Here is a 25,863-nt window from a genome sequence, read left to right on the forward strand (position 1 = left end):
TTCCAGAACTACTTATTCACAATGTGCGTGGGTGAGTTCTATGTTCCCCTCCTCCTAATACTAGGAAGCCAGAAGACATTGACAGGATCTATTACAAATTAGCCCTGACAGGGAAGAGAAGGATAAGAAGAAAACTGAAGCACTGTGATCCACTGTGCTGCCTCAGTGTCACCCCTTTCAACCTTCTCCACTCATCCCTCCCCTCCCCACTCCTCTCTGTTTAATTTGGTAGGGTATGCATTGGCTTCTTGACTGCATTCTCCTTTTCTTCTCCTCTTCATTTGTTCCCCCCCCACCCCCGACTCCTTTTGAGTATCCACTTCCTGGTCATTCATTTTGCTGAACTTGGAATCTACCATATTTCAGTTAATCCATTTGTATATACTTGCATATCACCTAATGTATTTACCGGTAAGTGCATAAGCTAAATAGAAGTGTTTTCTGGTACACTTCCATCTTCCTGGAACAGTGTAAGAGGAAAGCCATAACAGCCTTGAATTCATACACTGGGCAGAATGTCCTGATGTTCTTTTTCCCTTGATATGTAAAGAAAAAATAGCCATGGGAATGATCAAATAAGACTATGTTTTTACATTCTGAGAATTTCACTTCGTGAGCCCAGATTAAAACAGTTTCCCAACTTGGTCAAGCCTAACTACGTACAGAGTCTGTGAATGGAATGAACTGATGGAACATGGCGGTAAAATGCATGTGCTTAAGCCACCAAGGCCCAACTTTCTTATTTGGTTTCCCTGGAGCCCTGTGATGTCTGCCACATGTCCTGTTTCAGGATAGAGTCTTATTCAGTGTAGCTTTGCTTGTAGTTCTGCTTATCAAGAACCTCTTTTAGGTGATGTATACCAAAACTTTCAAGCTGATTTGACAACATAGGGGTATCTCCACTGATGCCCTGACACCAGGTGTTTTCTTTCCTCTCTCCCTAGGCGTGGCAGGAAGCACAGCATCATCCTTCGGACACAGCTGTCAGTGAGGGTCCATGCCTGCATTGGTGAGTGACCTTAGCTTCTGTACTTGGTGATCAAATATGATGAACAGTATTCCCCTTATTAAGCACTGTATAGTCATGTGACTGCTTAGGTTAGCTCCTCTCTTGGATTCCTGATTTCTAATGGAGCCATTCCTAATAATAAATCTTAGAGCCCTGTTTCTAGCCTGGCTTTCTTTGCTCTTGAGGTGGTGGCCAGAGGTCAAGGTAAGACAGATTGTTCATGAACTTCTTTCTGGCAGTGCTGGAAGAGGTGAGATTCTTCCTGGGCTGTTGCCAATGTGAGGCTTTAGCCTATGGGAGTGTCTCTTCATGGATGTGGCTCTGTGAAGATTGCTTAGGGGAAGGAGAGTCTAGGGCCCCAGATGTGGTCAGATGATTGGAAGGAAATCATGATAGTGGAGGATGGGATGAAGTAAGCAAGTATATTTGTGGTTCAGAATGGCTTGCTTGCTGTCACTCAAGAATGCCATGGGGTCCATTTCTACAGATGTTGATTTTCCAAGATCTTTTGTTTTCCCTGTATTTAGACAAAGTTCAATGGAGGGAAACCAATTACTTAGACTAAATAGGCAAACCAAGATGAATGGTCTTTATCATTGTGGTCTACTTTCCTTATGGGGTTGGGCTAAATTGAAGCAAAGAATGCAGTATCATAAATCTGAGTAATTTTACTTTTATTTACTATTTGCTGTGGTTTTCTGGACTCTAAGGAGGAGAATATGTCACCCTGCTGAGTCCCAGACCACACTTGGAGTGGAGTATTCATGGGTGGAATGGTCCCTCCTCCATTTTTTTTTTTTATTGGAGACCAGGAACACAGCAGGGAGCAGCTGGATATGAGTAGGAATCTGTGTCCTTTCATTTGGGGTAAAATGTGATGAGTCTGCAAACACCTAAGTGACAGCATTTGTCTCTGTGGCCACAGAGAGATTGTGTAGGTTACTTGTTACTCTTGCAAGTGAGATGTTGGGAGTTGTAAAGATTTGAGCATAGTAATGTCTGTAGGAACAACAGCCAACATGGACAATTCTGCTTTTTTTTTTTTCTCTTGTTGGTTGTGGGGCTTGAGCTCTGGGCCTGGATGTTGTCCCTGAGCTCTTCAGCTCAAGGTGAGTGCTCGACCACTTGAGCCACAGCACCACTTCTGGTTTTGTGGTGGTTTATTGGTGATCAGAGTCCTGGACTTTCCTGTCCAGGATGGCTTTGAACTGTGATCCTCATATCTCAGCCTCCTGAATAGCTAGGATTACAGGCGTGAGCCACCAGTGCCCTGCTACCATTCTTTTTCATTTCCAGTTGTACTGATCAATGGTAAAACATACATGGATACTAGATTACTGAGTTGCTTTTTCTTTACCTGTTTTATTTTTTCCTAGTTATTTCATATGTATCAGGCATATTTCTACCTAAAGATAAAAGCCTGTCACCTATCTTCTTTGGACAAACTTCCCTTGGCCCTTACCCCAAATTGGTAACAAACCTTAGCACTGCACAAAGGCTAGATACCGTGGAAGTTCAACATTGAATATACCTGACAGCTACTAGACATTTGGAATATGACTGCAGACTGGCATTCCTTAGGCATAGAGAGGCAATGAAAACTAGACCTATACATCAAAATCAGGATGAACTAATTCCTTTGAAGGAAATATAATTTTTTATAGTACATACTTAAATATTTCAAGTAACAGGAACATTTCCACACAGCTATCACTCGGTTGACTTGCTGCATTAACGTCTGTATTCTTCAGCCCTGTGATTTTGATGTAAAACGTGGGTCTCTTCTTATGGTGTGAAGGGCCCAGACTCTGCTAGAGCACTTTTGCCTTCCTGTCTGGGGTTAAATCAGTTGCTGACACATGTGATCTGCTTGCTCTCTTCAATATCTTTCTTTCTGCCAATTATACTGGTCTTTGGAATTGTGTGACTTAAGGAAATAGAATCCCTCTCTCTGTATATATGTATACACATATATATATGGATATATCCATATCCATATATATATATATGCATACATGTGTATACACACATATAGGGCCTTGCACAAAGCTAGGCAAGCACTCTACCACTGATACCACTGATTTATATCCTTAGCCCTGAAATGGTACCTATCCATTTTACAAACCAATTAAATATGCAATATAAAAAGTTATGACTTTGAAAATTCATTGACTTTTTTGGAAGAGATTCAAAATTAGTCATCACAAAAGCATTTCTGTCAATATAGGTGAGTTATGACAGCTATAAAGAGCAGGGGCATGTTTTAAAAAAATCTAGGACTCTGTTGTTTACTAATGTTTTAGTTTTTGCTTGAAACTGAGACGGGAATCCATAGATCATGTTGTTCTAATAGTTCCTGAAAGAAGGTCCACACAGACTTCCAGTTAGCAGACTATCTCTTGAGGAACCATGTATGCCTCTGCATAGGTAAATCAGGGCATTTGGCCACCATAACTGGAAGTGAAAAGAAAGTTTTAAGGTGTGTATACATTGTTTTTGAAAGATTTTCTGCTTTCGTCAGTTTTTACCCACAACGATCTTAGCTTGAATATGTCCAGCAGAGAAGCTATGATTGTATATATTAACAGTAATACCCCAGACAGAAGATGTTCCTTTGTACTAAAGACACTTTTACCCATGGAATTTTCTACTATTGGCAAGATCTGAAATAGATTTGTTAAGATAGCACTATAAAAAGTATCCTTTGGTAACATATAGAAAGTGTAATGTGTACATCAGCTTGTGAGGTACTGCCATCCATTGTGACATATTTCTCTTTCCAGTATTAGATGGCAATATTAGATAGGATTTGTTCGCTATAAACAAAACAAAACCAGAAACAATTTACAGTTGAAATGATAAAGGAAATATAATAAGAGAAAAAAGCCTTTTACATCTATTGAGCCCCTTATTTCATTTCAAGATTGCATTTCCTCTGTTTACCATATAAGACCTAGGTGGGCTTAGTATCACATGCAGTGCCCCAGAGATCTCCTTTCCACCCCTGATTGCTCAGGAAGGATCCAGAATCAGCTTTTGTCTCATGAGTCTAAAGTGCTAGCAAGTCATTTTCTCCACAATAATCTTTGGTTCGCTTTACTTTCTTTTCCCTTGCATTCCTGTTCTTATTGTATAGAAATGTTTGGGATCCAGGACTGGATGCTGATGAATTGGAGGTGACATGCTTTTGGAATTCTCCAGTGTTAACTTTGGAACCCTGCACCCGTTGGGAGGAGAGTAGAGCGGTCTTCCTGGTTAAAGAACCCAGCAAAGCTCTAGAGAAAGGAAGACCACGGGGGCTCTGCTTTGATGGTTGCAGCCAGCAGCCAGACAGGTCTTTTTGATATCACAGCGGTTCTGACTCACTGGCAGGAGTTTGGAATTAGATGTTGGTAGAGAGAAGCTCCAGGCCTTTGTAGCTTTGTGTTCCTCTCAGCTGTGATTTTTTCTCTTTGCATGTTTTTATTATGAACACTTATTGTAGCAATCAATGGATTACCTTCTTAATGAGGTTTTGAATCCTTAAAGAAATGGAAGTATTGATGGTCCTCTTGGCTGTGAACTTCTAGATAAGAATTTTTAAAAAAATCCTTCAAAGGCATGAAAAAGACTGCATTTTACAAGTGTAGAACATACATTTTTTGATCTCCCCTCTAGCCCCAGTGATCTTATATTGACACCAGAAACATGTTCTAAGGGCCAGCTGGCTCTGATGACTAAATCCCATTGTGAAGTGAAAAGAAGCTAAAGAACTGTGGGATATTGGATAAAATCTAGGAGATGCTTTAAAAGGAAAAGTTGAAGTCATTAAAATCCTGAAACTTTCATGTGTTTTCAACTGGCTGACTTATCCACCTTTTTTTCTCTCACTTGTATTGAAGCTTGAACTTAGGGTTTGGGCACTGTCCCTTAGCTCTTTTTTAGTCAAGACTGGAACCCTACCACTTGAGCCACAGCTTCACTTGTAGCTTTTTGATAGTTAATTAGAGGTAAAAGTACACGACATTTTCTTGTCCTGGCTGGCTTAGAATTGAGACCCTCAACTCTCAGCCCTTTGAGGATCTGGGATTGAAGTCATGAGCCACTGGTATCTGGCTAGCACTTTTATTTGACTTAAAACATTTGTGCTTCATTTTGCTGAAGTCAGTCTTACCTTCCCACTAAGAAAATAAATCCTCTTGATTAATTCTCAGGGACCCAGAATGTCTGTGCTCGTGAAGATTCATCATTGAGTTAAAAGGGTAAAGTTTGAAGATATCCAATTATACTTCAGTTGTAAAGGAACAGCTTGTGGCAGGTGTTTAGGGGCATCATCCCAAAGCCTACATGGCAATGAGGTGGGTCCATGAAGATAGAAGATGAAGTAGATGGAGAGAAGCTAGCAAGGTGGTAGAAGTGACTCATTGCTGCATGATGTTGGTTTCATTACTCAAAAAGGTCAAGTCACAGGGCTAAAAACAACTTTCAAAGGAAAGAAGGACATGAGAGGTTGCTTCATCGATCAATGCAGTGACATAGCCAGTTCCCAGAACAGAGGCATCAGTTAGAAAGAAGCTTTGGGGTAATTTGAGAAGCATTTTCTTCTTGCAAGCTAAGTCATCCAGTTATGTGCTTTGCATTTTAGAATTGTTCGGGCCATGAGAGGAATTACAAATAGGGTTATCTCTGCAAGAAGATCCTTCAAGTGCAATAGTAACTGAAGAAGCTAATTTAGGGGAGAGATGGCTCCTGCGGGCCCACTATTGAGATCAGAATCCCTAGGCTGTGTGGTACCTTCATTAGTACTGGCTTTCATGGGTGGTGGTGGGGATGGTGTATATATGGTGCAAGATGGCATGTCAGGCTCAGATTAGGTGCATCTAGTGTCTGATCTATAGAACCTTAGGTTTCTGGATACAAGGGTAAAGAGTGTAAATGAAATCAGGTTTGTCCATCCAGTTCTCCCCTTCTGCTCTTGTTTCCAATCCATGTCTCAGGCTTGGACTTGAAGTAGATCTATGCATGATTCCTCCATTCTCTCTGCCTCTTCTGTACTCTCTGACCAGGCCATGTACCACTTTTCCCACCCACTTCTGAGCATCTCTCCCCTGGCTTTTCCCAGCAGAGCCCTACAGGGAGGCTGTCCCTCAAGCTTCCTTTTCAGACTGACCTTGCTCCAGTTGCATACAGGACATCACTGGGCTTTGAAGTACAAGCTGGATTCCATTCTAGTTCTTACTGACTCTGCTCCATGTCAAGTTGGAATTGCCATTAGACGTATAGGTGTCAAGCCAGGTGGCTCATACCTATAGTCATAGCTACTCAGGAGTCTGAGATCTGTGATCCTCAGGATCACAGTTTGAAGCCAGCAGGAAAGTCTGTGGGTAGGTAAGTCTGGGCAGGAAAGTCTGTGAGTCTCTTATCTCCAATGAATCATCTGAAAGCCAGCTTCAGGGGTAGAACATGGTTTGAGTGAAAAGCTAATGGGCAGGCCACAGGCCCTGACTTCAAGCCTTAATACCATCACAAAACCAAAAGAACCCAAAATACTATGGTATTTGTGGGAAACAGAAATTGCCTTTTTTGAGTTGGGCCTGGCAGCACCTGGGTGATATTTTTGTGTGAGCTAATGAAGGTGAGGCATCCCAGAGTGCCAGTGTTGCTGAGATACAAGGCCTGTACTGTGACATATGCTAGCTTGGGCCACCTGATCCTTTTGATGTTGGAGGGCTGTGCAGGTGCTATTGGCATCTGCTGTGGCAGTACCCACCTGTTCACTGTGTGACTGAGATACGGAGTCAAGCTGGCTATTGACCAAGAAGAAACCTTCACCTCAGAGACATTGCATTCTTTCCTGCCTCTGGATGAACTAACTTCCTCCTTCTCCCCTTCCTCTTCTCCCTTATCTCCATTCCCCTTCCTCTTCCTAGACAGATTCTTTCTATGTATCCTAGCTGGCCTTGAATTCTCAATCTTCCTTCCTCAAGTTCCCTAATGTTAGGATTATAGGTTCACACCACCACATCCAGCAGGCCTTGTATTTCTTGTTGACTTTGTTCTGTTTCTCCACAGGAGCTGCCTCTGCTCCTGTGTGGCCTCTGTCACATTTTTTTTCTTTTGTGAGGAGGGGACTACCTCTATGCCCATCCTGGTCACCATAGTGACCAAGCTCACAGCATCCAGTTTTATGATGGTTGGGCAGTCAGATCAGTGGATCATTTGGCCTATTTTCTGTCCCTTGACACCTAGATCCATAGATTCTCCTGAATCTAGGACTCGTCTGCCTTTTGGTTTTCAAATGACATTTTTCTTGGCTTCAGCCTCAGCATGAAGGGTCTGGATTTGAAATCATGAGTCTCTCTGAAGTAGAAAACTTAAGCTTACAGACCTTTTTTTTTTAAAAAACAAAAAACAACAAACCTCCCTACTATACCCCACCAAAGCTATGACCCAGTTTTGCCTGGGGTTGTACTCCTGTGTTCAAAATAAGCTTTAGGGATTGATCAGATAAGTACCTCCCATCATCTGTTTCCTATTATTCTGTCTCAGGTCTCAGACCCCACAGAATGTCCATGTGTCTAGAAGGCTTTTGGCCCTGGTCTGGGGAGATTGCTTAGGTAGCCTGTCGGGCTCTCTTCACCTATCTAAGATGCCTTATTGTCAGACTGTGACTGACAGATGTCTCTGTCTCTCTGGAACGCCTCTTCCAAAAAAGAAGCATGGATATAGTGCATTTGCTATCATTGCTCCCATGCATGAGAGTGCAGACTTGAAATACTGGTGACTGTTCAGTTCTGTCAGGTATATTTCCATCAGAGTTACAGTCTCCTCATGGCAGGTCAGAAATGAGCTCTTGCCAATAGTGGAAAGAGCAATAGAGTATGATTTTGAAGTTTAATACAGGCAGACATGCAGGTAAGCATAAATACAGGGGATGGAAAAGGTAAAGGAGATATACCTGGAAGAAGTAGCATGAGAACCTTCCAGATAGGATTCAGAGCAGCTATGGGAATTAGGAGACATTATGAAAGGAACTATGGGTATAAGTGCATGTGAACTGAAAGTTGTTGATGGGAACTTAGTACTCCCCTCCCATGCCCTGCCATTTTGCTTTATTTAAATTACTTATTGATTCCTTGGGAATCAATATGTTTCATCTCTAAGGATGTCAAGATATTGGATAATAAAATTGGAGCATTCCCTTAGAGTAATTATCAGTGTGGTAGTTCTGTACTGTCCTAATAATTGTTTATATTCCAATCCTTTAAAAGGGAACATGGAGCTGGGTGCTAGTTGCTTAGTCCTGTAATCCTAGCTACTCAGGAGGCTGAGATCTGAGGATTGCAGTGCTAAGCCAGCCTGGGCAGAAAAGCCCATGAGAATGTTACCTCTAGTTAACCACCAAAAAGCTAGAGGTGGAAGTGTGGCTCAAGTGGTAGAGCACTAGCTGGAGCAAAAAAGCTCAGGGACAGTGCCCAGATCCTGAGATTAAGCCCTAAGACTGGCACCAAAAAATATGGGGGGGGGGGATGGGAACCATGGAATTTTGGTAAAACTATTAATAGAGAAGGGGCCCAACATTCCATAGTTACTCTGGAAGTATATATAGGAGGACTATGTTTTAAGTTTGGCTCAGGCATAAGTGTGAGACCCTATGTAAAAAAACAACCTAAATACAAAGGTCTTGGGGTATGGCCAAGAGGTTAGAGTGCTTGTCCTGCAAATATGAGGATGGGGGGTCATTCCCTAGTGCCATAAGATGTGTGCTGGCAGTTTACATTAGGTGTTGGTATATCTTCAATTATAACCAGAAAGCAGCCCTTGGTAAGGAAGATATCATGCTTTTGAGTGATTTCAAAAGTTTGGTCCTTTCCCACCCATAGTTGTATGGGCCCTCACTACCTTCATACCATGAAGGGGCTGAGAAAGATGGCCCCCAAATGCTAAGGCCTTTTCTTAAGGTCTGATGGCTGGAACACATGAATTGAGGGCTGCAGTCTCTGCATTCCCTGATAGCTGTTCCCTGCCCTGGCCTACTGCTCCTCTGTTCAATCCATCTGACATCTTTATTCCTTCTGTAGATATGGGACAGCAGGGACTAAGATAGCCTTTTGAATTCGAGAATGTCAATGCATCTCAATAAATGTTTTGCCACATATTTTCAGGGAGTGAAATTTCACTCAAAGGTAGTATTTTTTCTGTGCTTCAGTCTGGTTCACACATTGCCTGCAGGGAACAAAATCAGCTGAGAGAATGCCTTACCTGTTTAGAACTGACTTAAAAATAACTTCTTGCTAGTCCCATTCCCAACAGGAGCTCTGCAGATGGAGCTGGGCTTTCTAGTCCCTTCGATGCTTCCTAGTCCCTTTCAGGTTTCTATCCTGACTGGCTAGATGTATGCTGTCAGTTTAGATCTTGTGTTAGAAAGATCCAGATAATAGGCTCTTTAAGTGATAGCATTGCACAGTCACCTCTGGCTTTTCCTTGGAGCTGTCCCAAAGAAACCAGAAAGGTATGGCACGCTTGGTCTGTAGCTTTGCTTCTCACAGGAGCATTTTGTGTCTAGCAGCACCTTGCTCTTGTACACTTGAAGGTCGATTGTTACTCGTCTTCTCAGCATTGGGTGTTTCTCACAGGAGGAGACCCTGGTTTCCTTGTTAATTGAGAAGAGTAGCTGAAAGGGACAGGGTATATGCCCCATGATACATTTCCTCATTTACTTCAGGAATGCATTAATATTTTCTCAGGAAATGGAATAAAAATAAGTTGAATGTGAAAGTAAGCAGAAGGCCGAAGTTTACCCATGAAAGAGAGAAAAGTGTCAAGGGGAGCTCCTGGCAGTGAGGAGTGTTGGGGGAATCTCAATTGTGTTCTGTAGTAGTTTGCCAATGTGATGGGCTCAGGCCTGTGAGGAGCGGTGGGCACGAAGTTTGCTTAGTCTTGATGGGTTGGAAGGGAAATGGAGGTTGTTTGAGTGAAGGACTAGAGACAAGACTGCTTTGTGGACTGCTTTTGTGGCCTTTCCATTTGAGGTGCCTGCTTACCTCTTTTTAGGGAATGGGTCACAAACTTTTGTCCACAGATACTCATCATTGAAAGCAGGAGAGTGCTTACTTAAGGATGGTCCGTGGATTTTGCCCAGATTGTGTGGTAGAGAGTGGTACCATGGGAGTGCTGACTTAGGGCCTGATGGATTACTTATGTAAGCAAACCTTTCCTTGCTGATACAAGGTGGCTTTGGAGAGCCCTCCCAGACATACTGTTCCCAATCCTTTAGCAACCTTCCTCTTCTTAAGTGAGTATGTTGTATGGCCAGAGATGTCATGTAGGAATGGGGGGATGGATAGGAGGAGAACAGGGATTTCTATGAAAGATGTCTGAAAGCACAATTAGTGGCATTATAAATCATGATGCTCTCCTTGCCTTCGAAGTCTGAGGCTGGGGGATTTCTCAGATGGTGAGTTGACTGAGTCATGTTCATTACTAAGCTCCTGATATGTAAAAGTTTAACATACAGCTTACTCTATTTATTCTGCTTTAGAGAAGGAAAAAAATTCAAAGAGGTTTAGTAGCTCGCCTCAGTGCCATAAGAAAGCAGCGTTTCTCATTTGGCAAACTCTCGACATATAGTGGCAGATGTCATTGTCGTTGTCGTTGTCATCATCATCATCATCATCATCATCATCATCATCATCATCATCATCATCGGTTTTGTGTTTTGTAGCTTTACAAATTGTTAGAGCAGACTGGGCATTGTGGTCATACCTGGAGCCCAGCTTAAACAGGAAGATTGAGCATTTGCAACCTGAGGTTATTTCAAAATTAAATGAGTCAACAAAACCCCCAAAAGAAATGCCAAACAAAAGTAAATTACTAGAGAAAAGTATGATATGATTATCCAGGAAGTCTCACAGAAAGGCCCCTTTAGAGGCAGAACTGACCAGCATGACATGTCTGTCTTGATACCAGTTCTCAAAGGATGCATCTTATGTATCCAGAACTGATTCTCAAAACTGTATCAAATATCGAATCGGGGTAGAAAGTTGAAGAATTCTCAAGTATGAAACCCAAGTAATGCTCAATACAGCTAAGGTAGGTTTTAGCTGCCACATTTTCCTGATTGATCTATTTTGACTGTGGGTCAATAAACTTTCATTAAAAGTTTATGTTCTCACAAAATGGAGCTGGCTAACCCAAGGCCTGAGGACATTGCAGATCCCAGGAATCCTGCTTAGCTGGAATGCTGTCACTTTCTTCTCTTCCTTTATCCTGTTGTTGGTACTTTTTACAATGTGTATCTTTGCCAAGAACTAAATAGCATGTTTCCTGAACAACTCTCATCCTTGCTGAAATAAGTAGCTTTAATGACCATGAAGGAAGCTTCCCACCATGCTTTTGGATGTTCTTAGGTTGTGGTTTACCCGAGGATGTAAATGCAAAGAGGGAAGGAAGATGAACTCCTGAGCATGCATTCAGGCTTTAAACAGTACCATCAAATGTAAATATAAATTAAAATACTGTAACATGACTCCAAAGTGCCAATGATGTTCCATAGCAATTGTTGATAAATTATACTTCAAGAATTCTAGAAGTAGCCCCAATATTCAGTGTGAATTGGTATCTACAAAACATTAAAAAATCATTTCAATGTTTAAATACCATTTAAAATAATCTTTTTCCTGTAAACACACTACTGATGGTAAAACTTGCCATTATAAATCGAATGGTAAACCTGTCCACTGAATTAGTGTCTAGAGGATTTTTCAATGCTTGTTTGGGTGTGGATAACACTAAAGCAGTCTCAGGTGGTCACATGTAGCCTTTCTCGTCTCATCTTCCTATATGGACCAACTGTTCCCAGCAGGCTGGGCATGGGACTCAGGTACTGAGATGAGTGAGGGTGACTGGTGGCGAGGTATGGGCTGACTAGGTACTTCTCTTCACCAGTCATGAGCTCAGAGGCCAGTGGAACCAGCGGAGTGCTTTGCACTTCATCAGAAAGCTGTAAAAACAGTTACCAGTCTATTAGGGACTTGGAACAGAAGCTCTACAGACTCCCCCGGCCCATGTGAGTCACCCAGGTGGCTGCATTTTCTTAGCTGGAAGTTAGAAGAATATGAACAGAGGGCTGGAAATAGGTGTGTTGGAAGGAAAGGTATCAGCATGCCTGGAACAGCTCAGCCAGGCTTCTGGCGGATGCATCCAGTGAGAAGCTGGGCCTGGTGCTGTAAGTATGGACCTTTCTCACTTTGGATGTTCTCCAAGATTTGGAGTTCAGGTTCCCCCACCCCCACCCCTGCACCCGAGGTCTGATTTGAGGTCTGGCCTTTGTCAGGACTTGCAGGGGCTTTCAGTGGTGGCGTCTGGAAGAGGCTGGGTTGGGAATACAGAGTTCTGAGCATAGCATGCTATTAGTGAGTCAAGCAGGGCACTGATATGTGGCTTCTGATGTCACCTCTGAGCAAATTTGTGCCCGAATCTAAGATTAACTATTTAAAATATGCCAGTTCTAAAAAATAATCCTCCTTTATTTTTCTTTCTTAAAACAAATGGTGCAGGGGCTGGGAAGGTGGCTCAGTGGTAGAGCACTTGCCTTGCATGCTCAAGGCCCTGGGTTCGATTCCTCAGCACCACATAAGAAAAAAAAAAAAAAAAAAAAAGAAAAAAGAAAGAAAAGTTTAAAAAAAAAAACAAATGGTGCAGGAGCCAAAATAAAAGTTAAATAACGGCTGGGCACCGGTGGCTCACGTCTGTAATCCTAGCAACTCAGGAGGCTGAGATCTGAGGATCACGGTTCAGAGCTAGCCCGGGCAGGAAATGCCGTGAGACTCTTACCTCCAATAAACCAGTAGAAAACTGGAAGTGGCTCAAGAGGTAGAGCGCTTGCCTTGAGCTGAAGATCTGAGAGACAGTGCCCAAGCCCAGAGTTCAAGCCCTGTGACTGACAAAAAAAATTAAATAACAACAAACAAGCAAGTACCGACAGTATCCTTGGTGAGGTCGGCACAGGTCTTGGGGCCCAGCCTGTGGTGCAGGGGGATGTCTTCCTTGTAGGGGTATCTGCTCAGGGGACAGGGTGGTCAAGGGAGAAACAAGAGGGTTCTGATTCTAAACCAGCATCGCTCAACAGCTGGACTTGGGACATGGTACTCATAAGGGGACCCACATTGCTCCCTAGAAGGACCAAATTGCCGAGAAGGTATCACAGGTCAAGAGCCTGGCCTCTAGAACCCTGTAAGGTTTTTTTTTTTTTTATAAATTAGTTTGAATTTGGTTGCTGTTACTGCCAGCATTGTGCGAGCCTGAAAACTCCATCAGATCCCATATTACTATAGAGTGCAAAACTGCTAGGTTTCTACCTGACATCAAATAAAACTCATCAACTTGTGTACTGGGCAGGACAAGTTTGTGCAGTGCTATAAAGGAAATGACTAGGCATATAAGGAAATGCAGCACCGATAGATGTCAGGATGCTAACTGGTGATTGACATGTCCAGTTCTTCTCTGACTTCTGGCACTGTCCTTGAATGACTGTGTTTGGAGGACTGTAACTTGGCCCCACCAGGAGGCCTGTCAAATCTCTCCAAGTGGGATCCCTGCTTCTCTAAGTGTATTCCTTTCCCCTTCTTCTCCTGTAGGGCTCAATACTCCCAGCCTCGGTTACCGAAGAATTCACCACCTTCTCCCCAACTCTGGAATCTTGCAGTGCTTATACTGCTGTGGTTTCTGTCCCTGCTCCTATGTTGATTCACTTTGGGGACTTGCACAGAATATTTTTGTGGACAGTGTCAGAATATGCTTTTAGGTTAATTGGTAAGAAATGGTAGTAGTTCTATAATTCACTCCCTATTCTACGCAGCTCTTTAGAAGATGTGGCATAGATTTGCTTTGCCATCTGCTGTGCTTCATCTCAGGGAATTCTAAGCCTTGTTCTGCTTGCAGAGAATTACTGTCCCCTCTCCAGGAGAACCCTGGTGGCTTCCTTTCACTCCCCTTTAGCTTCTTCCCAAGGTAAAAGGCTGAGTTTGGGAGACAGTGTGCAGAAAAGGCATAGTCCCTTCCTCTTTGGTGTGTATCTGATTCCAAGGATACTCATAGCTTTCACTCAGCCTACCCCTGTGGCAAAGGGCTAGTGGTCCTTCCCAGAACTGCTCAGAAGACCCCTGGCTCAGGATGTAATTGAGTCCCTCTGCCTGCCCATTGAACAATGTGTTTCTGAGCTCAGGAGGGAAAAACTAGTATTATCTATAAACCCCTTGCAGGCCATGGAGAGATTCTTCCAGACTAGATGCAGGAGTTGGGGATATGGTTTTACTGATCCCTGGGGTTACCTGGTCAGACTCAATGGAGGAGCCGTGTACATGCATTCATAGGGACATAACAGGAGTCTGTATCTGCTTTCCTTCTCTTTCAGTGATTCTGGCTTGAGGGTCCATGGCTGTACCAAGCTTCTTTTCAAGGCCAGAGTATTTGAGGTCAAGGATAGGAAGTGAGTCTAAAATTAAATGTGACGCCATTTGAGTGTGCAGCCAGATGCTTTCTGTTCTACAAGAGACCGAGCCTATGCCCATGTTAGGGAGCCCAGCACCCCCCCCCCCCTGAAATGCTTTGTTCATTTTGCTGAGTGAGCTCTGCCATGAGCACATTCTATACCTGACTTTTTCTTCTGGTGAATATGAGTTTGAATAATATAACAAAAGATATCAAGGACATCACATTCTGACCTCTATGGCTTGGGGTATCAAGGTGTAATAAACAAGAGGCGTTTCTTTGGTGAGCAATTAAACCTGATTTGCTAAAAGAAAACTGCTAACTTGACTGACAGGTCCAGCAGTGGACCCGCATTTACCTGAGTTGCTGGGTCTCTTAAACCTGGTGTGATGCTCACCTGCTCACCTCCCCCCTGCATCTAGAGGGGAGAGTAGGGAGTAATTGACCTTTTCACTTCTGAGACCTGGTATCACCATATGGTAAGAAGCTGATGGCAAACTTGGGAGAAAACAACACATGGATCAGTGGTCCATGAGAACATCAGAGTGCAGCTCATGAACGAAGCCAAGCTGTTGGGGATCAAGAGTTCACCTGTCCAAAATGACATTGCCTTTGCCATCTTGGCCCTTGCTGCCTAGTAGTCCTTGAATTGTCACCAGAAAGTGATCATTGTCTATGATGGGAAGTTAGGAACTGTAGGCCAGAGAGCCTGAGAATGTGAACAGTAGTCAGCACTTCTGCTTCATTGCCAGTAGCTTTTCCCAAGAGCATATAGCTAGAATGCTGTCCGTGTGGTGGGAGTGGCATGCTCACAATCACCAGGTGGAGACCTGCTGTGTGCTTAGGATCCAGGCCACTTGTGGAGAGACTAAAGGGCACCTATTACCTGAGAGCAAGGTGTCCTCATTTTTGACTGAGCCATGGGCTAGATATGAGTCATTGGGCCAAGGTTTGGGCTATTAGTAGTCAAGAGCCAGGATTCCAGTGTCTTCAGGGATACTTGTGGGTACCCGGTCCAGAGAATCCTCATGTATATCAGGCAGGCTTGTCCATGAAGCTTCTTCTTAGTGCTGTATACTTATCCTTGAGCAGTGGGCAATAGCAAACACAATAGGAGCTGGGGCAAATTCAAGGCTTCTGGCTGTTACAAGGTAGCTTGTCATAGATCTCAGTAAAGGTCTTCTAAAGCCAGGGCTTTGTTACCAGACATGCTTCTGTTGAACTCTGGTTCAATTTTGAGCAGCTGTGTGACCTTGGCTATTGCATCTCTTCAGGCCTTGGATTCACTCTGGCAAAAGGGGTGGCCAGTCTCTGTAAGTATATTATAGCTTCTATCTGCTGGTGACCTTCCACACAGGCCATGTGGTCTGAACTCTGTGTGCTCTTGCTTTTGCCTACTCCATCACAGATTCTTGGCTCCATTTGAGTTTCCCCCTTACACAGAGGAAATGGGGCAGGTTAAAGCATCTGTTGTGGCTCCTGGGTGTGATGGGCTTACTACGTGCTGTCCTGCCTCAAACTATGAAGCTAGTTTGTCTGATTCCTAAACTGACTCTACTACTTACAGACTACTAGTTACTTCTCTCTGACTATCCTCGTCTGTAAAAAGGAGCAGGAGCATTGAGGGAGTTAAATGAATGAATCCACATCAGATACTTGGTATAGCACGCTGAACTATTTGTGGCATACTTGCTATTGGATCTCCAGTATAATACACATCATATGGTAGCTCTTAATATATCTATATGAACAATAAGGCCAGAAGAGTTTTGGATCAGAGAGCTGACTGAAATATCAGACCATGGAGTCATCTTCCCTTTCTTCTCCAAACCTGTTCAAGTTTCCCTGGATTGCTGATAAAATAGAATAGCTGAAGGTAAGCAGTATCTGCAAAAAAAAAAAAAAAGGCCTCCCTAAGTGGGGGACAGAGGGCAGACCAGTCCTGCGTTCCTAGGCCCTGATCTGTGAGCTGCTGTCTCTTTACTCACCTGTCGTGTGAAGTCACAGCAAGCTGGGTTAAGGCAAAGCTTGGCTGAGACCATTTCCTTTCTCGTCTGGACTTCATGCTCAGTAGATAAATTAATCCTTTGCAATGCAGATACTTTTTCCTTTGGCTACTGGGAGGGCAGATGGGAGGGCTGGTTTTAATGAATTACTGTTTTCTTTTGGAGATTAAGCTTTCATTATAAAAGCAACTGCTGACACACAGCCTTCTGGTACTAAGATATCATTCGCCAATTAGGATAATGGACTCAAAGTCCCTTGGAAAGTGCCGTAGACAAAGTTAAGCCTGTAACTCAACTTGGGATGCTGGCAAGTGAAGTGCTTTGCCAATTGGAAGTGACATGTACCAAGTCTGTCTGCAATATGCTTGTGCAAAGAAGTCTGAAAATACTCATGACCTTTGAGGGGGAGATTAAAATTAGTAGGCAGAAATGCTGCAGCCAGCTCTGTAGTTTGTGATGTGGTCATTCTACTGTGTCTGCCATGCTTGCCACATGCTTCTGAGCCGGCTGCAGGGCAGGGCCATGGTGCTTAATTTTAGAGTTAAATAATTGGACATACTGTTGAAAGCATTCAGGATGAATCTGAATCTGGTGATGAATGTTGTGGTGTTTCCATCACTTCTTTTAAGGGTTTCAAGTTTTCCCTCCCCTGTAGGGCAGACTTTCTCCACCTTTGCCTAGGTGACATTTGGTCAGCTGCATCTTTTGTGAGGGCCATGCTGTGTGGTATAGGAAGTTAGAAGCATCTGGTATCTACCCACTAGATGCCAGGAAAAAAGCTCCAGCTGTTACAATCAAAAATACCTCCAGACATTGCCAAGTGTCATTGAGGAGGGGCCCTACTGGGGAGCTACTGTTCTAGGGCTGGCCCACAAGGGGTCTAAGAAGCTGGAACTGGCCCCCAGATTAGCATGTGTTGGGATTGATGGACTCAGTCTGAGTGGATGGGTGTGCTCAAATTATTGAGTCATTCCCTCAGGAGACCACACTCCTGGAGCCACAGCTGTGTACCTGGTACCATGTTAGGCTCAATGATGGGAGAATGTGAGCCTGATTCTCTGTACCCGTAGGGGTTGTTTTGACTTGCCTTTAGATGATACCGATTAACCTTACAACAAGGTTGGTAATATGGCCCCAAACTTCAGAGAAGTCTGAGGTCTGAAAGTACCCTACCCGAGGGCAGCAAACAAATCTAGTGGATTCACAGCCTGGTAATTTTGTTACTTGGAAGGTGAATGGGTAGAGGAAAAAAACGGGAAGGATTGATGTGGGTAACAAAGAGGGGAAAAAGTGTTAATTGTAGTTCCATTGCTAAATCAAACCTTTTAAAAATGTAAATGACCATATACACATAAAGATGATCAATTTGTAAATACAAATCTTAAATGGACCCAGCCTTCCACAGTCCTGGGAAGGAGGGGTCCTGGTGTGGGGAGGAGCTTTATTGTGCGAGGAAACACAGGTTGGCCCAGTTCCAAGACTGACTGACTGCAGGCCATCAAGGTACCTAGTACTGCAATACAACCAAAAAGTGTAGTAACCAGATAATAGGGTTCAGAAGAAATTGCAAGGAACAAAGGCAATCTTATAAGGCATCTGGATGAATTACTGCAGCTCGGTATTGAACCTTGCCACAGAAGTTTTTGATAGCTTTGTTGATAGATGTTACTCTTGTTTATTTCAAAACTGTTGGGGTCTTCCATATTCTGTGTGTGTGTGTGTGTGTGTGTGTGTGTGTGTGTGTGTGTGTGTGCGCGCGTGCGCGCTAGTCTTGGGGCTTGAACTCAGTGTTTCATGCTCTCCCTACCCTCTTGGCTTTTCTGCTCATAACTGGTGCTCTACCACTTGATCTATACCCTCAGTCTGGTATTTTACTGGCTAACTGGAGATAAGAATCTTAGGGATTTATTTATTTGTGTATTTTTGCATGGGCTTGCTTCAAATGGCAATCTTCTAATCTCAGCCTCCTGAGTAGCTAGGATTATAGGTGTGAGCTGCCTGTCCCCAGCTCCTTTTTCTTTTGTTTTCTTTTGATCTCTGGCTGCACTGTCTTTTGCCAAACTCTTTCTGAGGCTCCTCAGGTGCCTATGGAGTATAGCGGCCTGGGATCTGGTTTCTTGCTGGGTCTCTTAAGGCCTGTGGCATATGTGATACCAGCATACAGTTGTGTTTCATTGAAGTGCATGTAGGTTGCGTTCTGCAGGGAACCAAGCTCTCACTTTAGTTTGAAGAGATCACAGTGAGTGGGGCCTATAGAATCCTAGAAAAGATGAAAAGGAATTGACCTCATAAACTCTTTCTGCCACAGTCTGTGGCGAGGGATCATGTAGGCCTGAGTTTGCTTCTCTTTGGGGAATTAGTTCAATGGTTGGTTTGGAGTTTTTGATTAAAGACATCAGTGTACTTTGTGTTTTTCAGCCAATAGAAGCTGGTTCTGTTTGTAATTTGTGTTTACAAGTTGAGAATCTATGTGTCATTTACATTTTAAAAAGCTTGATTTAGCAATGAAGCTGCAATTCTTTTTAATACAAAGTCTTGAAAATTAAGACTCAGAGGACAAATAGTCTCCCATTGATCCCTGCCCTAGCTTGGTGGCATGAGTTTCTTGTGCATCTTTTTAGGGTTGGCCCACCTCTATGTGAGCAAGAATGTATATACACACAGGCACACATAATACAAACTCTGTGATAATACCATGATGCTTTTAAAGCTATTTCCCCTTTATATATATATATATATATATATATATATATATATATGTATGTATGTATGTATGTTTTCTTTAGGGAGTTGTACAAAGGAGTTGCAGTTCAACAGAGTAGTTTATGAATTCAGTGACTCTTGATCAGTGTCACCCCTCTTAACATTCTTACCCATCCTTCCTACCTCACCCCTTCCCTCACTTAATTTTTAGGCAACGTAATTTATATATATATCTCTATATAGATATATATATAGTGCATCTTGATCTATGTCATCTCTTCAACATCTTTACTTCCCCCCCCCCGCCTCTGCTTCCACCAACGCTTTCCCTTATTTTTCTGAGTTTTGTGGCACATGCAATGAATTTTTTATTTTTGCGTCAGTTGTGGGGTTTTAACTTAGGGCCTGGGGCTGTTCCTGAGCCTCTTTATGCTCAAGGCTTAGCACTCTACCATGTGAGCCCCAGCACCAGTTTTTGAGTGGTTAATGTGAACTTTTCTTCCTGGCTGGCTTCTAACTGTGATTTTTAGATCTCAGCCTCCAGAGTAGCTGGGTTATAGGCATGAGCCACAGGCACCCAGCTACAGTGCATTTTTTTATGCCAGTCCTGGGGCTTAAACTCAGGGCCTGGGCACTGCCCCTGAGCTTCTTTTGCTTAAGGCTAGAACTCTACCACTTGAGCCACAGCACCGTTTCTGACTTTTTCTGCTCATGTGGTACTGAGGAATCGAACCTAGGGCTTCATACATGCAAGGCAAGCACTCTACTTAAGCCACATTCCCAGCCCTACAATGCGTTTTTATCTGCATTCTTCTCACTTCCCCTGTTCCTCTCCTCTTCCCCCACCCCCTCCCCTTGTACCCTTGCAAGCACCCATTTCCTAGTACTCATCTTGTTAGGTAAAGCCATTTCCTCTTGAAGCCACCAAATGATAGTGGGTTGTTGGTTCAGAGGATCCATAAACTTGGAATGATGTCTGAAGGCAGTTAAGACAACATTCCTTAGAAGATTTATACTAGCATATAAAAAAGCCAGAGGTTTCCAGTCGGCATGGTAGGGGGTGGCTATAAATATGAGAGAAATGGTAGATCTGGAAGGGCAGCTGACTTTGGGGAGTTGGCAGTGAACTGTTTGGGCCATGTGGAGTTCAGGATAAGGAGAGATGGTGTTGGAGGAATATGAGAGGGCAGTGCAGAATGAGTCTGGGGTTGCTTCTCCTGATGGATGGGCAACCAGGGATGGTTAACAGGGAAGGTGTCTAAGGTTAGAGGAGGAGGAGCAGCAGCAGCAGCAGGAGGAGAACAGAAGGAGAAAGAGAAGGAGGAGGAGGAGGAGGAGGAGGAGGTGCAGGAGGAGGAGTAGGAGGAGGGGGAGGAGGGGGAGGAGGAGGAGGAGGAGGAAGGTAGGGGGTTGCTGGGGAGACACTCAGGACCCAGAGTTGGACAGCACTTCACAAAAGGATGAGTGTTACATCTTTTTACTGTTACCGAGCATTACTCTAAACAAATGTATTGTTTCAATGGGTTTATATTCAGGTGAACTCTCTGGCAGCACCCTCCCCCACCTGATTTTACAAAGTAGAACTTTGTCATCTACTCTTCAAACCCTAGTAAACCTCAGAATTGGAACCTCAACTTCTTGCCTTTCTCCAATAGTAACCTTAATCCTGACTTTTATTATGATCACTTCCTTATGTTTCTTTATAGTTTTATCACCCAAATGTGCATCCCAGAACTAAGTTTAGAATTGACCAATAAATTTTTAAAGATATTTTTCAAAGTATAACTCTATCCTCCTCCCTTTTCTCTCCTTTTAAATAAGACCTAATGGATCCATTCAAGAACCTGAAGCATTCAGCTTGTAGAGGGTTTGAGTTAACAGTGTTTCTGTCCACCATGTTTTCTGCTAATTGGTCTGCAGTTTCAGAGGCTATGTTGGGATTAGCTTCCTGTTCCTGCCTGAGCAGGCTCCAGGGGCCTGTGGGTCTTTTATCTGCCTGCACTCAGTATTTGGTAAATTTTCTTTCTGTCCTGCTCCTGATGTTCAGGGTTATTAGTTTGTGATTGATTACCAAAGGTGATCTTTCTATTTTCTTATGGTACCAATACTTGAGCATTATCCTTTAGCTTTTCCATTCAAGGCTGGCATTCTACCACTTGAGCCCATGCTACCACTTCTGGCTTTTTGCCGGCTAATTGGAGATGAGTCTTGAATTCGTCTGCCCAAGCTAGCTTTGAACTGTGATCCTCAGCTCTCAGCCTCCTGAATAATACCAGTGCCATGCTTAAAATGTGATATTGTAATCCTGTCATTTCTTTGTAACTGATAAGTTGGAATATTCTAAAAGCGATTTAAGCCATTGCCTCTTCATTCATTACTATGTGAAACACTTCAAAATGAGAAAGAATAAAGGCTTGATTTTTTCCCTTTTATTTACTAATTTTCATTTTGATTTGGACTTTTTTGTGAATTAGGGATCTAAATGTATTTTTATGGGTGAATCAGTGGCAGTCAATTGTATCTGAAGCTCAAATTGCTCCATTTTTGATCCCTGGAAGGCTTCTGAATGCCTGATATTGTCGATAGTGCCTCTTACCTGTCTTTCCCACTGTAAATTGTATTGCTGAGTAAGGAATAAATAAAGCTTCCTTGTTCATTTATTTCTGTTCAGAAACACAACAAAAACTCTGATATTTCTAGGGTCTGTCCCTATTTCCCACTTTTATATGGCCAGTCTCTTCCTTCTGCAGTATGGCTCTTTAAAAATTTTAAAACAATTGTTCATAGAGGTGATGCACAGAAGGGTTACAGTTACATGAATCAGGTACCCAGCACATTTCTTTTTGAATAATGTCATCCCTTCCCTTGCTCTCTGGCTTTTGTTTTTGTTTTTGTCACATGGGGCTTGAGCTCAGGGCCTGGATGCTATTCTGGAGCTCTTTTTTTAAAAAAATATTTTATTGTAAAGATGCAGTATAGAGGGGTTACAGCTACATGAGTAAGGTAATGAGTCCATTTCTTACTGAGCATTGTTACTTTCTCCTTTGTTTTTCTCCTACTATTCCTGAACTGTTTTGTTCAAGACTAGTGCTCTACCACTTTGAGCCACAGTGCCACTTCCAGTTAATTGAAGATAAGTCTCATGGGGACTTTTCTGCCTTAGCTGGCAGATCTCAGCCTTCTGAGTAGGTAGGATTACAGGCATGTGCCACTGGCATCCGGCTACAGTATGGTTCTTATATTTAGATTCTACCCCCAGTAGTGTCTGCTATTCTGTAGGCAAATTCTGAAAGTAGTTTGAAGAATTCTAGAGTCTATACTGCCCTATAACTTTGAGAGGGCCATGCCCCCCTTGGCTTGGTAGGAATTGGATTGGTCAGTACTCTCCCAGTTTCAAATGGGTTTCTAAATTGGCCTGCTGGCCTTCCAGTGAGTACTTTTGAGTTATTTTGGTTCTCTTGTTCTTAGGTCTATCAGATGCCTCTCGGCTTCCCTTCAATTTCTCCCAGGCACAAAGTTATCATGAATATCTACGGCTGTTGGTGGTTTGTCCTCACCCACTTAAATTTTAGTGTTGGTGGAATCTGTTGGACTCACTTGTATTTTGACATTTGTCATTTGTTTTTTAAATGTTGTTTACAGGGTTTGTTTTGCTGTCTGATTGCTTTTTAAAGATGGTTTTTAGACATTTAAACAAAAATCTATTTTGAATCCAGGCGTGGTTGCTCAGGCCTATAATCCTAGCTACTTGGGAGGGTTGAAATCAATAGGATCATACTTAAAGCTTAGCCTAAGGGAAAATGTAAAAGCTGGGTGTTGTGGGTAACTGTTATCCCAGAAAAAGGAGGATTGCTGCACTGGCTGACCTGGACAAGATGTAAGACATACTTGAAGAATAAGAATAGCAAAAAGTGCTGGAGAGGTGGCTCTGAGTTCAAACCCTAGAACCACTACAAAAATGAAATCTATTTTGAGACTCACATATAGTTGTGAATGATAGGATAGAGATCTCCCTAATGGATCTTCATCTATTTGCTCTATTTTTATGTAGAGATTAAAAGTATATTATTGTCAATGTCTCCATCTGAGTAGAATTCTTTCCTCATGGACAATCTTTAAAAGAATTTCCCAAAAGTCATTACTGAGGATACAGCTCTCTCTCTCTCTCTCTCTCTCTCTCTCTCTCTCTCTCTCTCTCTCTCTCTCTCTCTCTTTCTCTCTGTCTGTCTGTCTGTCTGTCTGTCTCTGTTGGTCGTAGGGCTTGGACTCTGGGCCTGAGCACTGTCCTTGTGCTCTTCAGCTCAAGGCCAGCGCTCTACCACTTGCCACAGTGCCACTTACAGCTTTCTGGTGGTTAATTGGAGATAAGAGTTTCACAGACTTTCTTGCCTGGGTTGGCTTTGAATGGCGATCCTCAGATCCTAAAATCTCAGCCTCCTGAGTAGCTATGATTACAGGCGTGAACCACAGACACAGGCTACAGTTCTCTCTCTCTCTCTCTCTTTTTTTAACAAAGCAAATAGCTTCAAGATAGAGATTTTCCTGCCTATTACATAAGTCTATTGATTTGCTCTAGGGCTAGTATAGCCATTCTAATGGCATCAGGGATAGGACTCTTGTTGTCAGTCATTCTTGGCAAATCTCCTCACAGTCCAAGATGATTGCTGAGCTCTAGTTATAGCTTTTGTGTTCCAAGTAGCAGAGAGGTGAGAAGGCTTATCCTGTCTTTTAAAGAGACTTTCTTTATACACAAGTCGTTTAAGGATTCAGGTGGACCTGTTGCAACAATGAGAAGTACAAAATGTCATGTCAAAAACGAGCTTTACAATGTCGGAGTGGGGTGGGGGAGGGGGGAAGGATTGGGTGGGGGGGAGGGGGGAGGCTGGGAAGGAAGGTGAAGGGTAAACAAAGGAGGAGGCTGCAATGCTTGGTAAGAAATGTATGCATTATCCTGCCCATGTAATTGTAACCCCTCTGTACAGTATGTTCTCAAATAAAATAAAATAAAATAAAAAAAAAAATTTTGACGGTTCATTTGATTGGCCAGAATATATTCCTATAGGGGCAAGAGCTAAAGGGTTATGGAAATGAGTTCAGAAAAGACTGGAGTCATTTTCTTAAGGAAAATCTGAAGTTCTTTTAGAACAGGATCTTGAAGTAGGCAACTCCTAAATGAATGGATTTTTCCTGCTGTTTTTTTCCTGCTGTGTGTTTGAACACAAGCTTACAGAAAATAAGTAAATACACAGGAAGTTGAGTTTGATTTTAATCAGCATATTTTTCTTATTAAGTTTATGCTGTTTTGCAAATGAGAACATATCAGTGCTGGAATGGAGCTACATTATGTAGATGTTGGGACATGGAAGACATCTCAGGGCTGATCTGTTTCTTAGAGGCAGTGGAGGTGGAGGTAGTGGAGAGATGGTTGTTCTCAGCTCCCCACCAATACTTTCTGCCAGGCTGTCTTTTAAGTGGGGTATAACTCTGGCTCCTGAGAATATTACTGTGTGTGTATAAAGGCTCCTTAGCTTTTTAGCCTGTTGATAGAGTTAGGTACCCATGCATGCAGCCTTCAAATACATGTGGGGTGGGGTAGGTGGGTATTTCCTTCTTTTTTTGTTTGTATCAGTACCTAGATTTGGATTCAGGGTCTCATGCCCTTGCTTGACTTTTCTTGCTCATAGATGGTGCTATGAGCCATGCCTCTAATCTGAGTTTTTTGTTTTTTTTTTTTTTGCTGGTTAAATAGAGCTAGAGACTTGAGGATTTTCTGTCTGGGCTGGCCTCAAACTTTGATCTTCCATATCTCACACTCCTGAGTAGTTAGGACTATAGGCATGAGTCACTCATGCTGGACTGAGTTTTCCTTCATACCAAAGCTGAGACATCCTCATAGAAGTTTTTGTAGTTTTCTGGTCTACCAGAATGAAAGAATTTTTAGAATCTGAGTTTGATAGACTTGTAGTGGCCTCATGCTTTGTGAAGTGTGAGGAGGTGGGTTGGTATCATATACATATACATATATGACATACACATAATTATACTTATATGCACATATGCATGAGTATATTTAAACTTCTTGTGCAATAGGAGTAAATTAACTTTAAATGTACAGGTGAACCATGTTAAGCACATTCACATGGTTGCACAGCCAATTTTAAGAATGTTTTCATGTTGTAAATTGAACCTCTTTGGCCCTTAAACAGCAGGCTTCCTTTCTTCAGGCCCTGACATCCCCTTTCTGTCTCTATGAATTTGACTACTTTAGAGACTTTAGGAGTAAAATCCTATACTACAGATGTGTGTGTGTGTGTGTGTGTGTGTGTGTGTGTGTGTGTGGTACTAGGGGTTTTGAACTCAGGTCCTTGCTAGGTTGGCATGATAGTGCCTATATTTCACTGGCTATTTTTAGGATAGGCTCTCAACTTCTAGCTCAGATACACATGAGCCATGATTCACTCACTTTCACTGGTGGAATTATAGGCATGCGCTACCATGTTCAGCTTCCCTTTAAGGAGATGGAGTCTCACAGACTTTTCTTCTCAAATCTCAGCCTTCCATGTAGTTTGGAAGGATAGGTAGATGATATTATACCCTGCTATGGGTTTTTACACACTTTCCTAGCTTCAAATCTTGATCCCCTAATCTTGGCCTCCCAAGTGGTTAGGATTACAG

At 42.8% G+C, this 25,863-nt stretch overlaps 1 protein-coding gene across 4 annotated transcripts in view; it reads left to right on the top strand.

Moving 5' to 3' along the window:
• Fhod3 (formin homology 2 domain containing 3) overlaps positions 1-25,863 on the top strand; it is a 431,422-nt gene that overhangs the window by 68,510 nt on the left and 337,049 nt on the right. For all 4 annotated transcript variants that reach the window (XM_042675149.1, XM_042675146.1, XM_042675147.1 and 1 more), the window contains exon 3: positions 945-1,009. In XM_042675149.1, coding sequence (XP_042531083.1) covers positions 945-1,009 — 65 coding nt within the window. The remainder of the gene's footprint in view (positions 1-944; positions 1,010-25,863) is intronic.

Source organism: Dipodomys spectabilis, unplaced genomic scaffold, assembly GCF_019054845.1.
Source record: "Dipodomys spectabilis isolate Male_0828 unplaced genomic scaffold, ASM1905484v1 ptg000024l, whole genome shotgun sequence".
Lineage (NCBI taxonomy): Eukaryota > Metazoa > Chordata > Mammalia > Rodentia > Heteromyidae > Dipodomys > Dipodomys spectabilis.